The 20,898-nt window shown below is 37.8% G+C and overlaps 1 protein-coding gene across 8 annotated transcripts in view; it reads right to left on the minus strand.

The window, feature by feature from the left end:
* Positions 1 to 20,898, minus strand: part of diaph2 (diaphanous-related formin 2) — a 352,014-nt gene that overhangs the window by 93,465 nt on the left and 237,651 nt on the right. For all 8 annotated transcript variants that reach the window (XM_067517868.1, XM_067517862.1, XM_067517865.1 and 5 more), the window contains one exon: positions 6,910 to 7,034. In XM_067517868.1, coding sequence (XP_067373969.1) covers positions 6,910 to 7,034 — 125 coding nt within the window. The remainder of the gene's footprint in view (positions 1 to 6,909; positions 7,035 to 20,898) is intronic.

Raw genomic sequence — 20,898 nt, forward strand, 5'->3', positions numbered from 1 at the left:
GCAAGAAAGGAATAACGCTACTGTGGGGAAGGAGGAGGGGGTGTTTGGGCATTAGTTTGATTTACATTTTAGAGAGGCTTTCAACTGGCTCACACAGCAACTTCACTTAATGATATCAGGCCTTTTCATCAAGGAGCTTTCCCCAGCCTTTTGGGCACTGCCCGATAGCACTTATTTGCAATAAGGCACAACAAATGGTGCTAGTAGGTAATATACTAGTGTACACAGGATTAAATGTCAGCTATTGTATAAATGTGTGTTCTGGACACCATCTACCAGCATTAAGTACCTTTCAAGCAAATCATTTTACTATTAAGATCTGCTGTAGCAGCTATAGTACTATAGTTAGTTATCACAGAATTTGTATGAATGGATAATAAAGGGCCTCTCAACAACATAAAAACAGCACTGTTTGGGACATTCAGTCTATGAGCATTTTCCTGTGAGTTAACCTGTGTTATTTAACTCCAACCATCCTCTATTATGAATGCACACGCACAAAAAAACATGGTAAACCCTCGGTGGCTCATATTTACTAGACAAATAACTCCAGTCACGTTTCCCTTCCACTTGCATTTGATAGAATAATTTGCCAACAATGGGCCTGCCATTCAACGGAGTCTCAGGGATTTCATTAAAACATCAAATGAAAGTGAAATCATGAGCCATGACGGTGGAGAGTGGGGATGGCTAAGCAGAGAAGCGTGGCTGGTGTCTACTGCAGGATTAGAGCTCAGCAACAAGTGCTCAAGGGGGGCTTTGCATCAAACCCAGGAGCCCATGACAAATGAGGGCAGCTGGGCCTCTGTCTATTACCCTGCTCTAAGCCTAGGCCTTTAGGGGACGTAATGAGGTGCATATTGGTACTTTTGGCACTGGGTCATAAGCCTGACGTTCTATAGTGCTGAAATAATCAGAAGAGACCTGGGCCAGTGGGGCCAGTGCTATTCAACAGCTGAGAGACACATGGAAACAGAAAGATTACAGATTAACTGAACCTATTACTTTTACATACATTGGCACTGTGCACACAGTGCTACATATTAGTACTTTAATTAGTACGTAAAATATGCTGTTTATTAACCTTCCACAAGAAACATAACACTGTATACAACAGTTATCTAAGGAAGCTTTTCAAATCCCAGCAGGAAACACGAGGTTCCAAAAGAGACCCTGCAGGACTGGTAGGGTATGGAGTTGAATATCAGTTGAATATGACAGTTTCTCAGGAGCAAACGGGCAGATCCAGTGTATATTGTAGATGTACCTCATGTACTCCAGCGCTACACCCCCTCTTGCCCCTGGGAGCTACAGTCCAGGCGGCCTGTCAGAAAGCTTACTCTGCTGGTTAATGGACCTGCCACATCAGGCCAAGTGTCACAGCCTAACAAGATACTGATTGGCGAACTTCTAGGGAATTCATTCATATGACCAGAGTGCACAGAGATGGTAGTGTCTGTCTGGCAGTGAACAGAAGACAAAAATGGCAATAGTGATACGATACTTAATACTGACACCAAATAGTACATGTGTATTCTGTAGAATGTGTCAGCTATTTGTTTCATCAGTTTAACAATATGGGTAACGAGTGTGTGATGAGCTGCAGTTTAGGATCTTTGTGCACAATTCTAGACTAAACATTAAAAATGTACATATATGGACATATATGCTGAAACAGCAGTGTTTTTCATAATGTCAAGTGTCAAGGTTAAAAGCAACATGTAAAATCTATGCATTATGCTTTTTTTCCCTTAGATCTTCTATAAATGTTATTCTGTTATTTTCTTCAGTAAGTTTTAAGCTGAGGTAGTTAGTCGATATTGCAATTGGCCACTAATTATGACATTATTTGGCAAACTCTCTCTCTCTATATAAATGTACACAAACAGTAGCTAAACTCCAATAGTGAATTGAATATGGCTGCTGGCCATGTTTGGTTGCACACAGCAACCAGAAACAAGATCTTGAAATACAATACCATCTTCACCTCTCAAGACTAATAGACTTATATCAGTTGATAAATCAGCGCAGCTGTTATAGTAAGTAATTAAAAAATTGTGATTTAGACAACACTGTAATGTGTTGTATAGTGGAAAGGCTTTGTGTAACGTGAGTAGGTTGTAAAGCTGGAAAGATACAATAAACAATATACTGCATACAAGATTATACCTCAACTAAGATAATTAAAAACTAAATGCATACTGCACATTTGTATTTTTCTTCAAAGGTAATAAGACACCTTTAAGTAAATAGGAATTATTTGGTGAGTAATAACTTCAGCCTTTTTCATTTACATTATGTGGTCTTCTTTGCAATAATGATTATTAATGCAGTTTCAGCAATTGTTTACTGAGGCAGACACACATGTCAAAATGTGTTAATTAAAATGTAAGTATCTTCTCTGACATGCAGAACGCATTTGATAAATGACTATTTTTTCTGCAGTGACTGCAACTTTCTGTTGTTATCCAAGTCTGGACATTCACTTTGAGATGAAAAATATAGATGCAGAATTCTGGCAAAGTACTGTTTTAAGTGCTTCTACACAGGTTTCCCCTGAATTTTAAATAAGGCTCCTTGGTTTATCTGTGTTTCACCTAATTGGCCACACAATTTACAGAGGAATTCGTTAGCGAAGGAAAACACAAAGAACGATGGTAATTAAGAGCGAGATTTTACTGTGTGTATGTGTGTGAAGGGGGATGGTTGAGTGTTTTCTGTTTAACAACTATAAGGAGCATGTTCAAATTTTAACCCAATTTTATGTTATACCAACATATGGACACAATCATTCTGTAAATAATCTGATTGACTTTTCATTCAGGCACATGAAGCTGTAGCCTCCTAAAGCAAGATAACGTCTCCAAACACCACCTTTTTCTCCAGACAAAACAAGCCTTTACAAAGAGGATGCTCCTTTGGTTTAAACACAGCAGCCTGCTAACTAGAGCAATTGTTTCACTAACAACCATTTATTTAACCTTAAGCGCCTGGTGCCAACACAAGAAAATGCTGTACCTGTACACAACCCTAGCCTGAAGCCAACACAGGCTTCAACAGTTGCTGTTTCACAAAGGCCATCCATAAACACACTGTAGGGAACCTCTTCCTTTGAAGTGTGAACTAAATCAGACTGAAGTCTCTGAGAAAAACAACAAGGTGCTACCTGTATAAATGCATCTGTCAATTTTTAAGCCACGGAGGTGATAGTACAGGCTAGCCCTGGGGCAGGGAAAAAGTATGTCTGGGTTGAACTTGTGTGGGAGGACTAAGTTGGTTTGAGAGGCTGGCCCTGTTAGAAGCGTGGGCTTTGTAAGGTCCCAGGACTAAAGGCTTCATATCTATCAAGAGGCATGAATAACTACTGTAGATCTGTATTGCTGCTCAAACACCTGCTTATGTTAGCGGAAATTTGTCAGGGGAGGCATCCATATGACAAAAATGCTGCAATCTGAATTATCTTATCGTAATTAAGCACAAATCTAATGAGTCGGAGGCAAGTTTCCAAAAGAAAGAATTAGTTAAGACTGATACTTAAGCTCGTCAGTCGGACAATGCTGTTTAGTCCTTGACTATCTTAAGAACGGCTGATTTGCTAGGTATTACGGGTAAGCGATTTGTCTCTTTTCAAACAGAAACATAGCCATGAGCAATGGCTTCAAGCCATTCATCTCAGTCGCACAGCCATCTTCAAAGAATTCAGCAGCTACAAGGACATTTTACTAAGGAATCTCAGTGACTGTGTACCACTACCACATACACGCAAAAAATATGATTGGGAAACAAACAACTGTTGACTCTGGCCTTCGAGGAAAAGGTTAAAATAAATATTAGTGAGTTTGATGAAGGCACTGAGTACAGGAGGGGGAGATGCATCAGACACGTCCAGACATCCATCAAGGTTCAGCTCAGTCTCTCATCATCCCCATTGAGCCACCTCACTCCCATTAATATTCCAGTATGCAGAGTCCCGCTCTAAGCCCCCAGCTCTACTCCATCATATCCAGCATCTACAAGTGTGTGTGTGTCTGTGTGTGCGTGCTAGCCATACCCTCTCTAGTGAAATAGGGCTCTCTGGGGGCTAGTGCCTCATCTCTACAGCCTTTGTGGGCCCCCATTACTTTTGACAGATAGAGATCACTAAACTGCTGAACAAACACCCCATTCAGTCATTTGCATACATTACAGTAATGGAAAGAGAAAAATGTATCAATAAAGTCAAATGAAGTGCTTCCACTAAGCTCTTCTTTCTCCTTTTCCTTTCTTCTCCTCTTTTTTCCTCTTTATTTCCTCTGTCCTTTTTTATTTCTGAATTATTTTTTCCAGTATTTCACAACTGTTACTGATCCGTTGGGGTGAATATTTTTCTCATATTATTTCATGGATTAATTTCTTCTGAAAGGTAAGCATATCATACGACTAATAAATATGATGGATTTGCATTGTAATTGTATCATTTTAATAGGTAAAACCTGAAATTTCTGAAGCCTAAACAAATTAGAAACACCAATCATGCGTGGTGAAAAAGACAAAACATAATTTATTGTTGAAGGTTTAATTAAAACTATGGTGCTTTTGGGCACATATTACATTTAAAATACCTTGCAGTGACCATGGCCTCTGAAATTAATCTCAAGAAAAAGCTGACAAGAGTCACAGCGAAACAGAGGCGCATGTACTCACCTACACATGCACTGTAAATTACTCCCTCCCTTTCTCTTTGTAACACACACACACAAGCAAGCACACACACAAACTCAGACTGACTCATTCATCACAATGCCCAACAGTCAAGACAACAGAGCTTCACTTAACTTTTTCAGGGTTGCTCAAGCATCAAATGCATGACTTTTAGCTGTTGTTGTTCTTCCATCTGTCATGCTACAAGGAGCCAGCATCCTTTTTTTTTAATCCCAGGGAAAAGTTTAAAGAGGTGTGTTTGCCTTGACTCTGCCATCGTATGTGTACCAAAGGAAATGTACTATAAACCCAAAATATGCAGTACTGTATGTCACACTGTCACCGTTCCAACACTTAGCTGTGCGCAGCAGATTAGAGTGCTACCTAAGCTCAATGTAAACAGCAGTACTAAAATAAACTCAGCAAATCAAGTAGAGCCTCTTGTTTCTATCTTTTTATCTCTTTTTCTGCTTCAGTACAGTTGTATGAGGTTTCAGTTCTGCTTACACAAAAGCAGCCCAAAATCAGACATCGTGGGAGGTTTAAAATGGTAAAAAGAAAAAAAAAAGGTCCTGGCTGCATGTTTACACACAGAAAATGTTCTTACTATAACAAACAGACCCACAGAAGGTGTTGAATATCTGTTGTGTCCTATAATTATACACTGAAGTAAGACATACATAGGACATATTTTCCTGATACTTTGTTGTTATGATTATGACATTATTAGTAATGTCACTTTATTATACACAGGAGATGAAATGCAGATCCAACACCCCAGGGAGCTAAGAGAATAAATATCATCTGACTCATTGCTATGCCTCAAAGTGTGTGAAAATTATAATATAAAAATATGTATGACAATAGTCATTCTGCCACTTGTAAAACCAAGGGAAAATTAACTTTTCTATTATAAACCATTATGAGAACAGAGCACAGCACAGATGGTGAAATACATATGTTTGTTGGTGCTTTCCTACTGGTAGCTGCTTTAAATAAGGCAAGAACCAAAATAGATCTTATTAAATCCTACTGAGCCTCCTCCCTGGCACCAAAACACAAATAAGAAGGGGAGTGAAGAGGAAGTGGGGTGTTTCAGGTCATGGCCAGCCAGCTTTTCTATGCCACTCTCTGGGGAGAAACTCCAGACAGTGAGGGAGAGCCATGCTGCAGTATATCTACACTTCTCCATTTCCTCTCACTCAAGCCTCTAGTTCTCGAAGGAGCTTGGGAATCAATACTGACATCGGGGGGCAGAGCAGCTTTCTTCCTGTCTGCATTGCCTCAGTGCCGCCATCAGGGTGGTCTCTGCTTCAGTTTTTTATTTAAATTACAGAAATTTAAGTGCCCTTCTTTGACTGGGAGCAAATGGGTAATGTGTTAGGAGGCTCTTACTCTTATATCACCCAATGTGCAAAGTCAGGATAAGATAAATCACAAACAAAAAACAGCAAAAATCGTGTTAAATACTGTCTTATGTGCGAGCACCTAGCATATGGAAACACCTACTCACTTGCTAAATTGCAAGCACTATTACGAGCACTACTTTCTTTTCCTAATAATGCTAGAACCAAACACAGACACTGCTGACTGCTTTCCAGTTTTTTTCTCTTCTTTGAAAGGCACCTTAGCTTCCATGTATTGACAACATACTTGATTTCCACCATTGATCAAACCTATACATCAGGACATTTTCTCACAAAAAGGGCATCAAGAAAGTGCAGAGACATGGCTAATTCAATTTGGGAGCAGAGATGCCTGGGTTTAAGTGAACCACTCTGTTATCGAAACAGGAGAGGTGCCATGAGAGAAGATAGTGCACGAATGGTTGTGTGGGGAGGCTTGTGGCCGGTCAGGAGATGAAATCAGGGATAGGCGATAAGTTGGTGTGAGGGGCTAGAGCCCCTATTAGAGTCCCCCAGGGGACAGGCAGCGGTGGCAGAGTGCAGTAAAAATAGCCACAGGCATTATTTCACTCCTGGGACCCAGAGAGGAGTGAAGAGGGAGATCGGATCAACATCTCACAGCAAGGCAGCCAGATCCATTCCCTAAGTTCCCTTGGGTGCCACCTATCACACAAGTGACTTAAACTTCTTACCACTACCAGCCAGAACACAAATAGCACACATGTATGCCCCTGCTGTTGACAATATGGTACAGGCATTCTTCTAACAAGCCAAAAGTGCTAATGTATGCGAGGGGTCAAAATAAGCACATTAAAAAGGATATCGACATTTTTTCCACAAACTTATCCTTTTGGTCATCTGTTTTGGGGAAGTTCTCAATGTCGTTCTCAAGCCTCTGAATCTGTCGTTCCATGGTGGCCAAACTGCTCTTTAAGATCTCAGCTGACACTGTAGAGAAATGCAACAAAAAAAGACAGGATACTTGATTAGTAACAATCTGACCCACGCTAGGGCTATTAAAAGATCCCCACAAATAGGATGAGAGAAAATGACTTAGATTCATAAAAAACTTCGTCAAAATTTGAATAGAACTAGCTAAGACTCTGTAGATTCTGTATGTTGTGACACACTGACTCCTGCATAATCAATTTGTGTATGGCCTAGAAAGCAAGTTTGTGTAAATGAGGGTGTACTGTGTGTGTGTGTGTGTGTGTGTGTCTACAGTGGCTCATTAATCAGTCTGTAATCACTGTTTGCAGAGTTGCTGTGGACTCCACAGTATTCAGATCAGGTCTTTCAAGTGGAGATTTCAAACAGCACACGGCATATTGTAGGATCAGATAGGACAAGAGCATTGATGCAGTACCATGTCAAGGTTGCTGTTAAGAGTTTAGTCTTATTGACAGACAGTGGATTAGGCACAAAAATGTGCCTTAATCCCTTTCAAGGTAAATCTTCGTATTATGAAGATTTGTATTGCAGTCATACATTTTATTTAATTTCACAGGCTTTGTCAATTCAGTGCTATAAACATGCTCAGCCGCATGAATAATGTAGTAGATTTGCCAGTAATAGATATGAGTGATCTTTTTTCAAAAGCAATGGAATCAATGCTGTCTATGAAACTACAAGTGACATATCAGTCAATGAAGAAATGATGAATGTCCTATCTTTGGCAAATCGTCAGCAGACAGACATTTGTATTATACATGCACAGTGACCGGTTCCCCATTTTGCAGTCAGTAATTGTAATTTGCTTCAAACATCAATTCATAACAATACTAGGCACTAATCCAGCCGGCCTGTTAAACAACTTTTAAAATCTGACCTACATTTACTCCATGCGTATGAGGTTAGTATCCACTAGACGAGCTCACTTCTACTGCTTGATGAGCTGATTGAGTAACACACATATATGTATACAAATTACAGAATGTGATAAAGCTAGAAGCAAGCAATACAATAGGGGAAAGGTCAAAGGTCAATGTCATTATTAGACTTTGCTGCAAGCTAGCTGGCTGGACAGAGCCAGTGACTGTGAAATTCACCATTACTCCTCATCAATTGTCATAGAACTGACTGCTGGGGATGGCTGTGAGAAAAGCACACTATGACATAGTCTGGTTCTCCAGTGATAAGGCTTCTGAGATCCACATGCATTTGCCATTATGCTCGCAGCCCTATAAAGGGTAAAAAAAGGAAAACAATCAACATGGAAAGTAGCTAAATGACAGAAGAAACAATTTGGGGCACTTGAATGTATCAAACAATGGGAAGGATTATGTCATCTACTGGGGCTTTTGACAGTTGTTTGTTGCGTGAGTGATAGCACTGAGTAATGCCACCAAACAGTGACTGTGTTTACATGTACCTAAATAACCAAGTTACTCAGAAGAAGCAGCTTTGTCTCCAAATCAGGGAAAATAGTTTACACACACTTACATAATCTGCTTAAGGGAAATTTGCGTATACACGCAGCAGAAAAGTAATCAGATTTCTCGGACTTACTTTACATGTGTGGCTCACAGATTTTAACTGTATATTGACATAAAACACTGATTCCTGGTTTGTTCCCCTTTTACTTGCTGCAGAGTGACAGCACAGGGTAAGAAAGGAAAATAGGGGAAAGATAACTAATAATACACGACAGAAACATAATTTTCAAAAAGCGTCTCTAGACTACTATGAGGCAATCTGTGTTGACTTAATATTCATTTGGATGAACGAACATGTTGGGCCAACTCCTTAGTGTTTTCATCTTCATATTGAGCAAACTTAACTGATTAAATCCAGTATATTTTGATGCTATAAACAGGTGTGTGTTTTAGAAAATGATGCACATTAATATCACTACCCTTCTTTGCTCTAATAATCTAGCGTCAACACAATCCAGCACAAATTCTTTTGGGATATCATTAGTAAAATGACCACAAAAATAGCACTGCTATTTTCAGGGGACAAAACATGGCACCACTTGTATCTTCTGAATATACATTTGAAGGGGATCAGAGGAAAACAGAAGGGACAGAGATAGTTGTATATTCCGTCTTTCACAACAAAGAACATTTCGGAAATATAGAAATTATTCTAATGACTACTGTCAGCAAGGATTGCTTGTGATTTTTAGTGATACAGAAAATAATCTGCCCCCAGTTTCTTCCCAGGTATCTTCTTACACAATAAACAAAAATGTAATTTCTTCAGCCTGTCTGCTGTATTTTCAAGGAAAGACATAACTGCTGAGGTTGAATGATGCATGGGGGATATGAGTACAAGAAAGACAAAAGCCATTTGAAAGACAAAAAGTTAACTTGTTTGAATAACACAGACAGGATGAAAAACTCCTCTATGGTCAACATCCTTCAGTTATTGATATGAGCTTGGTAATACTGGCCCTTGCTGCATTACTCATTCCCACAAACAAAGGGCAGACAAAAGGTATTTCATTAGGCTTTGCCACGTTTCCCTCAAATAAACTGCCAGGGAAAAATACAGTGTAGCTCACAATACCAAATCAACCGCTATAATGTGAAGATGTCAACTTTATATTCAGTCATTTGTAGAAGGGGGCAATTTTCATTTTGATTTATAGACAAATAATACCAATCTTTCATCCAGTGCACTTGCAATGCCGCCAAAGGTTACAAAGGAAATTGAGATTTATTTTCAACATTGCTGCCAACATAGCATAAAAGATCAAGTTTTTAAATAATCTACACACTTGTGAAAACAAAGACAAGTGCTACATAAAACTAAAGGAGAAGGTCGTTCATAAATGCATTTATCACCTTAGCCAAGTAAGTGTATGGTTGTGGCTGCATAGAGAAGGAAATGAGGAGAAGAGAAAGACAAACACAATGACAAGATGCAGAAAGCACAGAAATTAGAAACAAGCTAGCTCTGGACAGGAAATAATACTAAACATCACGTTAAAATCGCCTTCAAAGTTTGGATTGTACATATAAAGCATTTAAGGAGCACATAAGTTGACTGACTCAATTACTAGTAACTTAATTTAACTGGATATTTTAACTGGTATAATGAGGAGTTCAGGTCTTTGACCACCTGAGACCAATAGCAGGAACCAAAGAGAAAAAAAACAACTAAGAATTATTAGCTAAGTTATTATTATTATTATTATTATTATTTCAGGAAAATTGCACATTAATGAACAGTACTGCAAATGTCCCAATCTTAGCTAGAAAAAAGTAAACAAAAGCCAAAGCACAAAAGGCGAGCTAGCACTGACTGGTGTGATAGCAGGCCTTGTTTTTAAGGCATTATATTTTAAGATTATGTGTATTGATGTCTAAAATATCTGATCGGCTATGATGTTAGCAACTACATGGTATTTAAAATGTGCTCTAAGCTTACATCCATGGATGGATTACTAAACAGGCCCAGGGACCTAAAAGGTCAGGGGGCACTTTGATCCTCTTGAAATAGAGTTAAAATTTCCTGTTTGCAGAACTGTATATAAGAAAAAAGGACTGTTTCTCTCCTCCTAAAGTTAAAGCGAAAACAAGAATGTGAGGGAAAAACAAAACAGGGTCAGTCTGGGGGGCCTCAATGGGCTTCTGTGCCTGGGCCCCCCAAAGAGTCTAGATTGCTACAGTCTGTTCGAAAGATGGAAAGCTTGGTTAAAAAATGTTAAATGAGCAAAAAGAGGTGAAATAAATACCCACCAAAAACCTAAACAAGGTCATAAACAAAACAACAGGAAACCACCAAAGAGCACACAGACAAATACATACAATATACGGGTGAAAGATGATCAAAAAAAGAACATGCTACTTTTAGTAATAGTGAAGTAATAGTTAGTAGCAAGGAGGTGGCTGTGAGTGGACGGTGTACAAAGTCGGGACGGTCCTTCCACAGACCCAAGTTTTAGTCCAGAGTCCTGCGTGTGATTGTGTGAAGGGACTATTACATTTTTCTTTCTTTCTTTGCATTTGGCAAGACCTTGATCTTTCTCTAACTGATGTAGCTGTCCTATAGTCAGGCAAAGCGGACAGTGTTTGCATATTTTGGTGGCAAAAGAAATTGAGACATTGTACTGCACGGTTGGATATATTGGCAAAACATTGCCTAGGAACGTATTATTGATTGGCATGTTAAACATACCATATATTTGCAACATGGCAACATATACAACAACAGCTGACAATTTACCCGGGAGAGACAAAACTGACCAAAAGTACACACAAAGGGCCCAGAGACCATTATGACGACAATGACCAAAACTAAATAGGAGAGTAACCATAGATATTCACATGGCTGTAGGTGGCTCTTTCAGCATGGGTGGTCTTATATAAGAGGGATGGAGGGCTTGCCTTTCTCTGCCTACGGACCCTTTATCTCATAATTTGTCCATGATAAAACATTTAACAACCCAGAAGAAGTGATCTTACACCAGATTGTTATCTAACCATCAGCTCTTCTCACACTTTGCATATACAGTACATTTAAAGAGAAGCCGACCTTGAGGGAACACATGGCTACATGCACAATGTCTGTTGAAGGGCATCTGCCTGATGGCCAACAAGATGATATTGAGTCAATAACAAATCCTATATGTGTTTATGAACACTGCATACAAACTGTTATTTCAAACCGAGTTATTTGACCTCTCACCCCCACCCTTAAAAAAATAATCATTCTGACCATATAAAAATCAAACATTTTATTTTTTCATTTAGCTGTTGGTGGCACCTGAAAGTGAATCAGAGATGAAGTGGGAGGTAGAGTAGAGAACAGCAGAGGGAAGAGACAAAAGGATAAACACAACTCTGTGTGTTCCCCTTTCAGCAGGAATCAAAGCACTTGAAAGTAAAAGTGATAGTGCTGCTGTGACAAAGCAGTCGCATTGTACTTTATGATTATCTAGGATCATGTGATGAAAAAACAGCAGGCAGGAGACGGTGGCAAATGAAGATATTTAATGGACAGCACAAAAAAGAAGATGAAGGAAACCTTGTGGCAAAGTATTAACTGCAACAACAATTTCAGTTGCTGGGCAGAAAGTCTCTCAGCTTTTTTTAATTTGCAGTGCTTTGTAAGGAGATAAAAAAAAAATCAACTTAATCTTTTTGCAAATAATTAAATATGCTTTAATATACATAATTACTTGGATATAGATGAAATCCAGATTATAACACAATCCCAAAAAGTAGACAATGTCATTGGTAGACAATGCAATTAATTTCACTTAGAGGAAACGAATGCACTGTATGCAGCGACAATCAATTGCAATTTCCCATCACTCTTGCACTATTTGTGTGCACATACAAGGGTAAATCCTTTTTTTTTACTTTTGCTCTAATTCCTCTTTTAATTTGCATTTTTCTTAAACCCTCCGCTATATGTAACAAAACAATGATCATATATTAAAGTTCCGGACATTTACATCCATTCAAACGACCAATCTCCCAAGAGCAAAACCAAAAGTTGAAACATGGAATGATCCAATACATAAGCCTACTGCAGCAATCATCAAAAACTACCATCAATTACTATTACAAGCATAATTCATCCTCCAATATGATACAATATTGAGGTAAAATATAAACTATATGTGCAACTTAATGTTGCACAGAGGAACTCCTTTAAGATTATTTTATCCAGAGAATACATGCGTTATAACGCATTATCAGTTTAACTTTATTAATTACTCTAACATCAATCATTGGAGCTACAGCAAGCTGCAACATACTGTAGCATATCCATAATGAAGTGTATAATGTAATGCAGTGTTTTTTCCTCTCAGAACAAATTTAAAAGCATTGTCAAGTCATCGGGTATTCGAAAACAGCACTCTCTATAATAGAAAGGAGTGGTGCACATAGGCATCAGCCTAGTAGAATAAACATGACATGATAAGTACATATTGTTAAATTGCAGCATTTAACTAGAAGTATGGGTTCGGGCCAAGGAGCAAAAGTATAGCCAGACGCTGAAAACCCACACTTCACTGTACCTCACACTCTGGAAGGAAGCCTTGTTTACAATGGGGGTCATGTCTACAAGACTTTATTACTTTTGGCAGCCATCAGAGCTATAGCCCACTGCCAGATCTCTAGAGGAATTACAAATGGAGTCAATTACAATATATTTTGATGCATGGGAAAGTTTAGACATTGACCTGAGGTGATGACAATTCCCGGGGAAGTGCTGAGGAAATCAGTCAGGGTGATGTGCTGGGGCTATATGCGAGTCTCTGCCCTGTGCAATAAAAACAATAGGGAACTCACAGGGGCACAATGGTTTACCTCCTCTCTCCTGACAATCAACCACCAAAATGCTTGTCATGCACTTGCTTGAAAATGGTCATTTCTCTTTGCCAAGACATATTTTTCTGTTATATTGTTATGTTTCTTGTTTCCCACAAACAACAGAGAGTGATGTGTTAAGATTATAAAACCGGACGATTGCAAAAAAAAGGCATTCGATGTATAAACAACACCAATTGTGGATGAGTGACCATAGTCACACTATCTGGGTTTTTAGAATTAGTGAGCTGTGGAGTGGGAAAAGATGTCTCACTGAAGGGTATGTTTTATAACAATAAATAAATAAATTTAAAATAAATAAATAAATATGCACAGCCTCTGGTATCTTTAAAAAACCCACACAAGCCATGCCAACAAAAATGATTTACAGTTTGCTGATGATTGCTCAGTGCCTAAATGATGGATGAATGATGAACTGCATTTGTCTAATAGTTATGAAATGATGAAACTTTATCTTAATGCCTGTGCCTATCAACTCTGACTGAAAAAAAGAAAACATCAAAATGTACTGTAAATCATTTCAGCATTACAATACAGGTAAATAATCAACTAGTTACATCAAATACTTGAAAGCAGACTGCAGTTGCTGGAACAAGGAGATTCTGCAGTCAGTGGAAGGATATGGCTTGGGTGGATGTAGCAGACAGGAGAGATGCTCAGTGATGAGAGTGTGGCCTACAGAGGTTGACTCATGCCTCTAACCTCATTCACAACTTCAAAGATGCACCTTATCACATAGGCAAGGGTATTTTACCTCACACCTCTAAGGGACACACTTCACTTGACATTTCTAGATCCAAGAGACCCAAAACCTCACCTTATTTGACTGGCCTGAGATATGAAGGGAAAAAAGAAGAAAAAAAAAAAAAAACACTGGTCGAAAAAATGGAACAATCAGAGTGAAAAAATTTATGATGATCTAAAAATTTGATTTGTGCTAAAGAACATTCCGAACAAGTGCCTTATAATTTACCACTATACAAGCACTTACTAAATTAAACAATAACAAAATCCCAGGTTTTAAATATTTAAAATGAAGTATAACAACAAACATTAATATGCAGCAGCTGCACAAAGGCATAACCACGGTGACACACACACACACACACACACACACACACACACGCACACACACAGATACCTGAGCGATCATGCAGAGCAAGTCTGTCTCTCAGAAACATTGTGCATTATCGATCGGATTCGACACACCTATGATTCCTATTTTGATTATGAATATACAGTGTATAGCCTATACACTGCACAACAAATCTGAATATACTCAATACATATTAGTAAATATATAATAATACAAAAACAACACTGTATATTTTTAAATAAAGTGTAGGGTATTCAATTGCATGTATTTATACAACCAGTTTAACATGGTTGAAGTGTGCAGTGTTATGTGTATATCAAACTTATAAGCATGTTAAACTTTGGTCTGGATTGTTTCTAATGAATAATGGCAGCACATACTAAGAAAGTGCCAAATAAGAAAACCCATTGCGAGGTTTGGGAGGGTACAAGGGATCAGTATACTAACATACGTTTGGTTAAAAGTCTGGGAATATATGTTGTTTGTGTGACTGACCAGGCAGTAAAAAGAACATTGCATAAACTTCTTCACATGACACCAAAGGGAAAAAAAAAGATTAAAAAGAAACAGCACAATACTGTAGGTTTGAACTTCAATATAAGCCCAAGAAAAATTTAACACATAAAAAAGTTTACAACAGATTCGGTAAAGACAGGCAGTACTTACTCAGGTTTTTCTTAGGATTAATTAAGAATCTCAAACACACACTAAACAGAACAAAAGGTCTCATACCCTGTTATTATATCTTTAAAAATAATTATGATCAAACAAAAAGTCATGGTTACCGTAAACCATCAAGTTACATTGTTTTTACAGAAAGTTGAGAGGAGGAACACATCACCTGCAAGCCATGCAGTAATACACAGTACATGTTGTTTTAGCCTTTGCTAGTGTTATTTTTTAAAGGTACATTTACTTCATTCTTGCAATTTCATTTTCAGAAGAATCACATACTTTTTGAATTACAGTGAATTTTAGTTGAGATACTGTAGGTGCCTTGATTTTTAGGTCTTTATCATTTTTATTTATTTAGTTGCCCTCACATCTGACATTTTCCTAATTATCTCCTTTCTATTTTTCTCTCATCTTGTATTCTTGGTACTTTTCCCTTTCTTTCACCTCACTCTCTTTCCCCTCATTTGACTTTTTGTTACAGTATGTTAGTATTTGTAGCTCAAGAGCTCCCTCTGTGAGAGACACTGCTGCCAGCAATCTTCAAATGGCCATGTTAATGCAAATGTTACTTATGTTATTTGTTAGTACCTTAAAGAGAAGTAAAGTAAAAACCGGTGAGTTGGACAATTCCTATGCAGTTTCTACGTAAATTAAGATAAATAAGTTGTGGACCCGCAACCTAATAGAAACTGCAAATACTTTTCAACTAAATCAACAATGGGGTGTTTTCTTTGCATTTGCTTCCTAGTGATAATGGAAATAGGCTGTAGGACACTGCACAAATAAACCATAAGTGGAATATGATGGTCTGATATGTCTGATAAAATGAAAACAAATTATTACAAGTACACCGATCAGCCCTAACAATAACACTGGTGGTCATGGAGGATATGCGTCGGCATGACCACTCTGAGCAATCTGCAGCCACACAGCCCCATACACAACAAAATGTGATCAGTGTGCACAGGTCTTGGAAGTACACAAACTCATTACTTAAGTAAAAGTACAAGTATATTATAAAATACTAAATTCTAAAATGGTTTTTCACTACAAGTAGCACTTCAAATCTTTTTGTAAAGTAAAAATACTAAGCACATTATGAAAATTTTACTATAAATACGAAATTAAAATGACTTCACAAAGAGATTACTGCTGATACTGAGATTTGAAAAGATTGACAAGTATAACGATTATCATAAATTCAGGCAGGAAAATGAAAATGTCACTGATATCCCATGATTTAATTATTGACTTGGTCAAATACGTCTGCTCAAATTATCATTTGTGCCACTAAGCATATTTCAGAAATGCGTTTTTCTAATGGTTAACTGTCTGAACATGTGTGGGGGTGCATGACTCATTAGGAGTGTGAGGGTGGATGATGAGTCAAGCGCTGTTTTCTTCCCTCTCGTCCTTTTGTTGGTGAAGAAACTGAGATATTTCTCCTTTAATTACCACATATGTTTCTAATAAGGCCTGCATGACTAAGAACTTCAGTCCAGTTTTGGTCTATCGTGTACAGTATTATCCAGAGTTTGTCATTGACATGTTGTATCCAGGTGAAGACGTTCTTATCACCTTTTATTGCTCTCTCTCTTTTTTTGTGCCTGAAAAGGATTTTGTTCTGGTTGCTTTCTGGGTTTGATAATTATGGCTTTCCTGAAGTTGACTTAGCCTGTAGATGACTTAGATCAGAAATAGGTAAATCTAGCGCTGCTCTTAAAAATAAATGAATTGAAACAAACAACAACAACAAAAAAACCCTTTCAGCCACACTGAAACTCCCAAATGAAAGAGTTTTGACATTGAACAACAAAATGCAAAAATAGGAGGTAATAATTAGGAAAGTACTTCAGCACAAACTGTAAAGTGTTGCTAAAAAGTTTAGACCTTTCTTTGATGTTTTATCAATAAGACCTAAAACACAACCAGATATTTATGTAGTTACTAAACTACATAAAGGGAACCCAATACACAAATGAGAAAAACAATGGATTTTATTTAATTTGGAAAAAAAAAAAAGGTAAAAATATGTCAACCTGTTATTTTATTTTGGTGGGTCAATTGCAGTAACTTTAAAATATTCTATAATGTGTTCATCAGCTCTGCACATTGGCCCATTCCACTTTACAGAGCTGCTTCAACTCCGGAACCAAGCGTCTGCTTCGGGTCCTTACACAGCATTTCTTTACTGTGCTTTAACCATTTATTTAACATAACTTCCGTGTTTGGGGTGCTGCTTATTGAGTTATCTACTTTCAGCTTCAATTCATGGATGAATACCCAACAGCAATTTGCTTGTACAACTCAGAAGTCGTAGTTCCATCAATGATTGCAAGCTGTCCTTTTCCAGCCGCAGTGATGCAGCCCCAAATCATGATATTGCCACTGTTGTGTTTTTTTGCAGATTGGATGCAATGTTTGTTCATCAACAATTATAACGTGTCTCAATAAAGTCAAAACATCCTACTTTGCTGTCATCTATTCACAGAACATTTGTCCAATAACCTTGTGACTCACTGAACAAACTGCAGGCAGCAGAGTAGTGGCCTGCCATGCACACATTTGCTGATCAATGTGAGTACTCTTAATGACATGTCTTTTGTTTAAGCCATGACACTCTTTCACAAAACAGCAGTTGTCGTGATCAGACTATATCACGTAAGATAGCAAAGATCCAGAGTCCATTATTTAAACAACAGAGAAAATACTCACACCTGCCTGTCATCCCATTGTATGAAACACCAGAGTGTACTGTTCCCCGAAAAGACACATTCGGTTATTTTTAAATGAACGCATTTTTTCAACAATAGCCACAGGATTAAAACCAACAACAAACTGTATCTACAAACATCGAATCTTTGTCAGACTGTCATTTGCCAAAGATCACATCAGCTACACCCACTGCTCGGTGGCGTTTACTCAGGCCAAAGAACTGAGACATCAACCGTGAGAAACTGAGATAATTACTAAGGTTATTTATTCTTTAATAGAGTTTTAGGCCATGGAATAAAAATGAGAACACACTGTAGGTCATATTTATGAAGAAACAGATAAAAGTTCTAAAGGGTTCACATACTTTAAATGGACATTATGAACTCTGTAAACTTTTGGACATGTTAAACAAACAAAATGCAACAAACTCATATTTAATCTAAAAGCTGCTGGTAGGCATTTTACCTTTAGACACAGCCACCCCTCCCCATTGTCCAGTCTTTATGCTAAGCCAAACTACCTTCGTAGGGATGTTACTGTAAATACTCCTTTAAATGTACGTCTTTATTAACTGACAATGTGGTTCCATCCATAAGAAATTACTGCTCTGCCAAAATTTTAAACACAAATTATTTCAGAGAGCTGAACTGTTTTAATTAGATTTTTCTCTAAGCTTGGTCTTTCTTTACATCTATAAGAACATGAGAATTTGTGTCCATTTAGCTAATAGCACATCTCACATCATGGTCCCCAAGCGATCACATTACCCGGTAGTTCACTGATTCCACAATGGGGAATATTAGACCGTAATCACGGTTTGATTTACACCACCCATCCATGGAGACACAAATCCTTTACATTTTCCAAATAATGCTCTGTGAACTCTGGCAATCACGCCTATTGCTGCCATCGCTAGCCCTGATTATTGATGAGATTTAGAGGAAATTATGTATTCACTAGAGGAGAAGAGACAGCCAGGATATTCTTGAATTGGTTTTAAGCTGAGCAGTCAAACCGAAGATGCATCTGTCAGATGGCAGGTCAACATATTGGTTTTTATCTTTCATTGCAGATGACTGGTTATAGTGGTTCCCTAACTACAGAAGCGGAGCAAGAGTTGGGAAGATAACTGAATATATTAAATAGGCTCACTGACTGGAAGATGTGAAACCAGTGTTTGGCAGTGGGAAGGGGAATGCATTTTGAATTATTTAGTTAAAGTCAGAGGCTGCAATCTAAATACAGCAAGGGTACATTAGATCCATCACCTTTACCTCTGCAACTTGTAAAAGTGCAAAGGCATTAAACTAACAAGCAGGTGTACCACACTGTAATGTGTGTAATGTATGTTGGCGTGCCTATCTGGGCATCAGCCTTTGGAACGTGGGTGTGTGAGTCTGCTACACCTACAACAGCTATTAAAGTGTGATTTTATTTTAGGTCAAACATCTAATTTTCACTAATTTTTCTGAACGCCTTGTTAACTGGCTGCATAACAACCCTGTACGATATTTACGGTTACTATGCAACTATGTTCTAAAAGCTTTCCTACCAAACAACACAAGTCAACCTGTGATTTCAACATTTCATGCATGAATATCTGAGTGGTGTCTGAAATGTTACTGGTACTAATTCCTCTCCCTCAGCTTTAACACAACAGCCTTTTATCACTATTAAAACTCAGCATCTTGCTAAAACAGATCCAGATGGTTTCTAAAAACACTATAAAGCAGGCATACAGGTTACATATACTTGTTCCACTTCTTGTAGCTGTGTTGTGACCTACATGTAACTGCCTAAATTAGGATTTTCTGTGTCCCTATATCACACTAATAAAGTGCCTGTGGAAAGATTCATAACCCTTGCATTGCGAGAAAGGTCAGATCAATTCTCCCACCAACAACATACGGTGTGTCTTGATTTAGCGGTGAGCCTATAAAAACTTTATGGGGCATAACATCTCTTTAGAAACATACTGTATTTTTAAATGTATAATCATGAAGAATTTAAATGGGAAAGTGTTTAGTATTCATTTGGCTGGATTGACTGCATGTCTTTTGTTTTCCATTCACATGAGGTAAGGAGACTTGGTACGCACGATTGCAGAACCATAAACGCAGCCCCTTTCCACCTCAGGCAATCCTTAAAGTCATCAACAGTGTAATGAGACTTTCAAGCTGGGAGATGAATTAACTGGCTGATTTTCTTGTTTAATTTTGTAGGGTTTCTTTTTTCTTTTTTCTGGATAGTCAGGATGTGTTATTAAACAGAGTTAAAATCATAGCAATCCTTCACTTATATTGGTGGAGTTAGATTGGACTAACTTTGCTAATGCATCTTTCGCGACTTCAATGTTTTATCATCTCTCATGTATGGCTCACAATTATACCATCAAATCAGACATTCTCTCAAAAAAAGCTGCATTCTTGGGGGTAATGTGCACTTTATGTTTTACACCCAAATGAGTTGAATGAATCTTATCTGAAATCAGTTTAATATCTTGCATTATTATATTTTGTCAACTAATTTGCCCAATGAGAGCTGAGGTAGGCTCCAGGACTCCCATGACCCTAAACAGAATAAGCGGTTAAAATAATGTATGGATGAATAACCTTCTTATGACAAACAAATTAGTAAAAAGTCAAGTACTACATTGACAAGAGCTTTTAGTCATAAGCTAGACTAAACCGATTTAGGACTTTCTTGGCTAAAACAAGACTAGAATAAATACTGTCAATAAAATCTGCCTATATTAAAAAGGATGGGGTTAAATAAGGACAACTAAAACTAACAGACTCTGCATCTCTGGCCTAATATCAAGACAAATCCTAAAAATTGCTAACAAAATTGCTAAAGATTAATCCTAAAAGTAAACATAAGTGATTGAGCTACAATATTTCAGGCCACTTCAATAGGTACAAAATCCAATGCAATGTAACACAGCAGCTCTGCCATGAATCCTACTTTTACAAGGTTATAGTATATCAGTTGTTTAGGCAAAACTGTGTGAAAAGTCACAATTCTACTAGTTGTTTTT

Source organism: Channa argus, chromosome 10, assembly GCF_033026475.1.
Source record: "Channa argus isolate prfri chromosome 10, Channa argus male v1.0, whole genome shotgun sequence".
Classification (NCBI taxonomy): domain Eukaryota; kingdom Metazoa; phylum Chordata; class Actinopteri; order Anabantiformes; family Channidae; genus Channa; species Channa argus.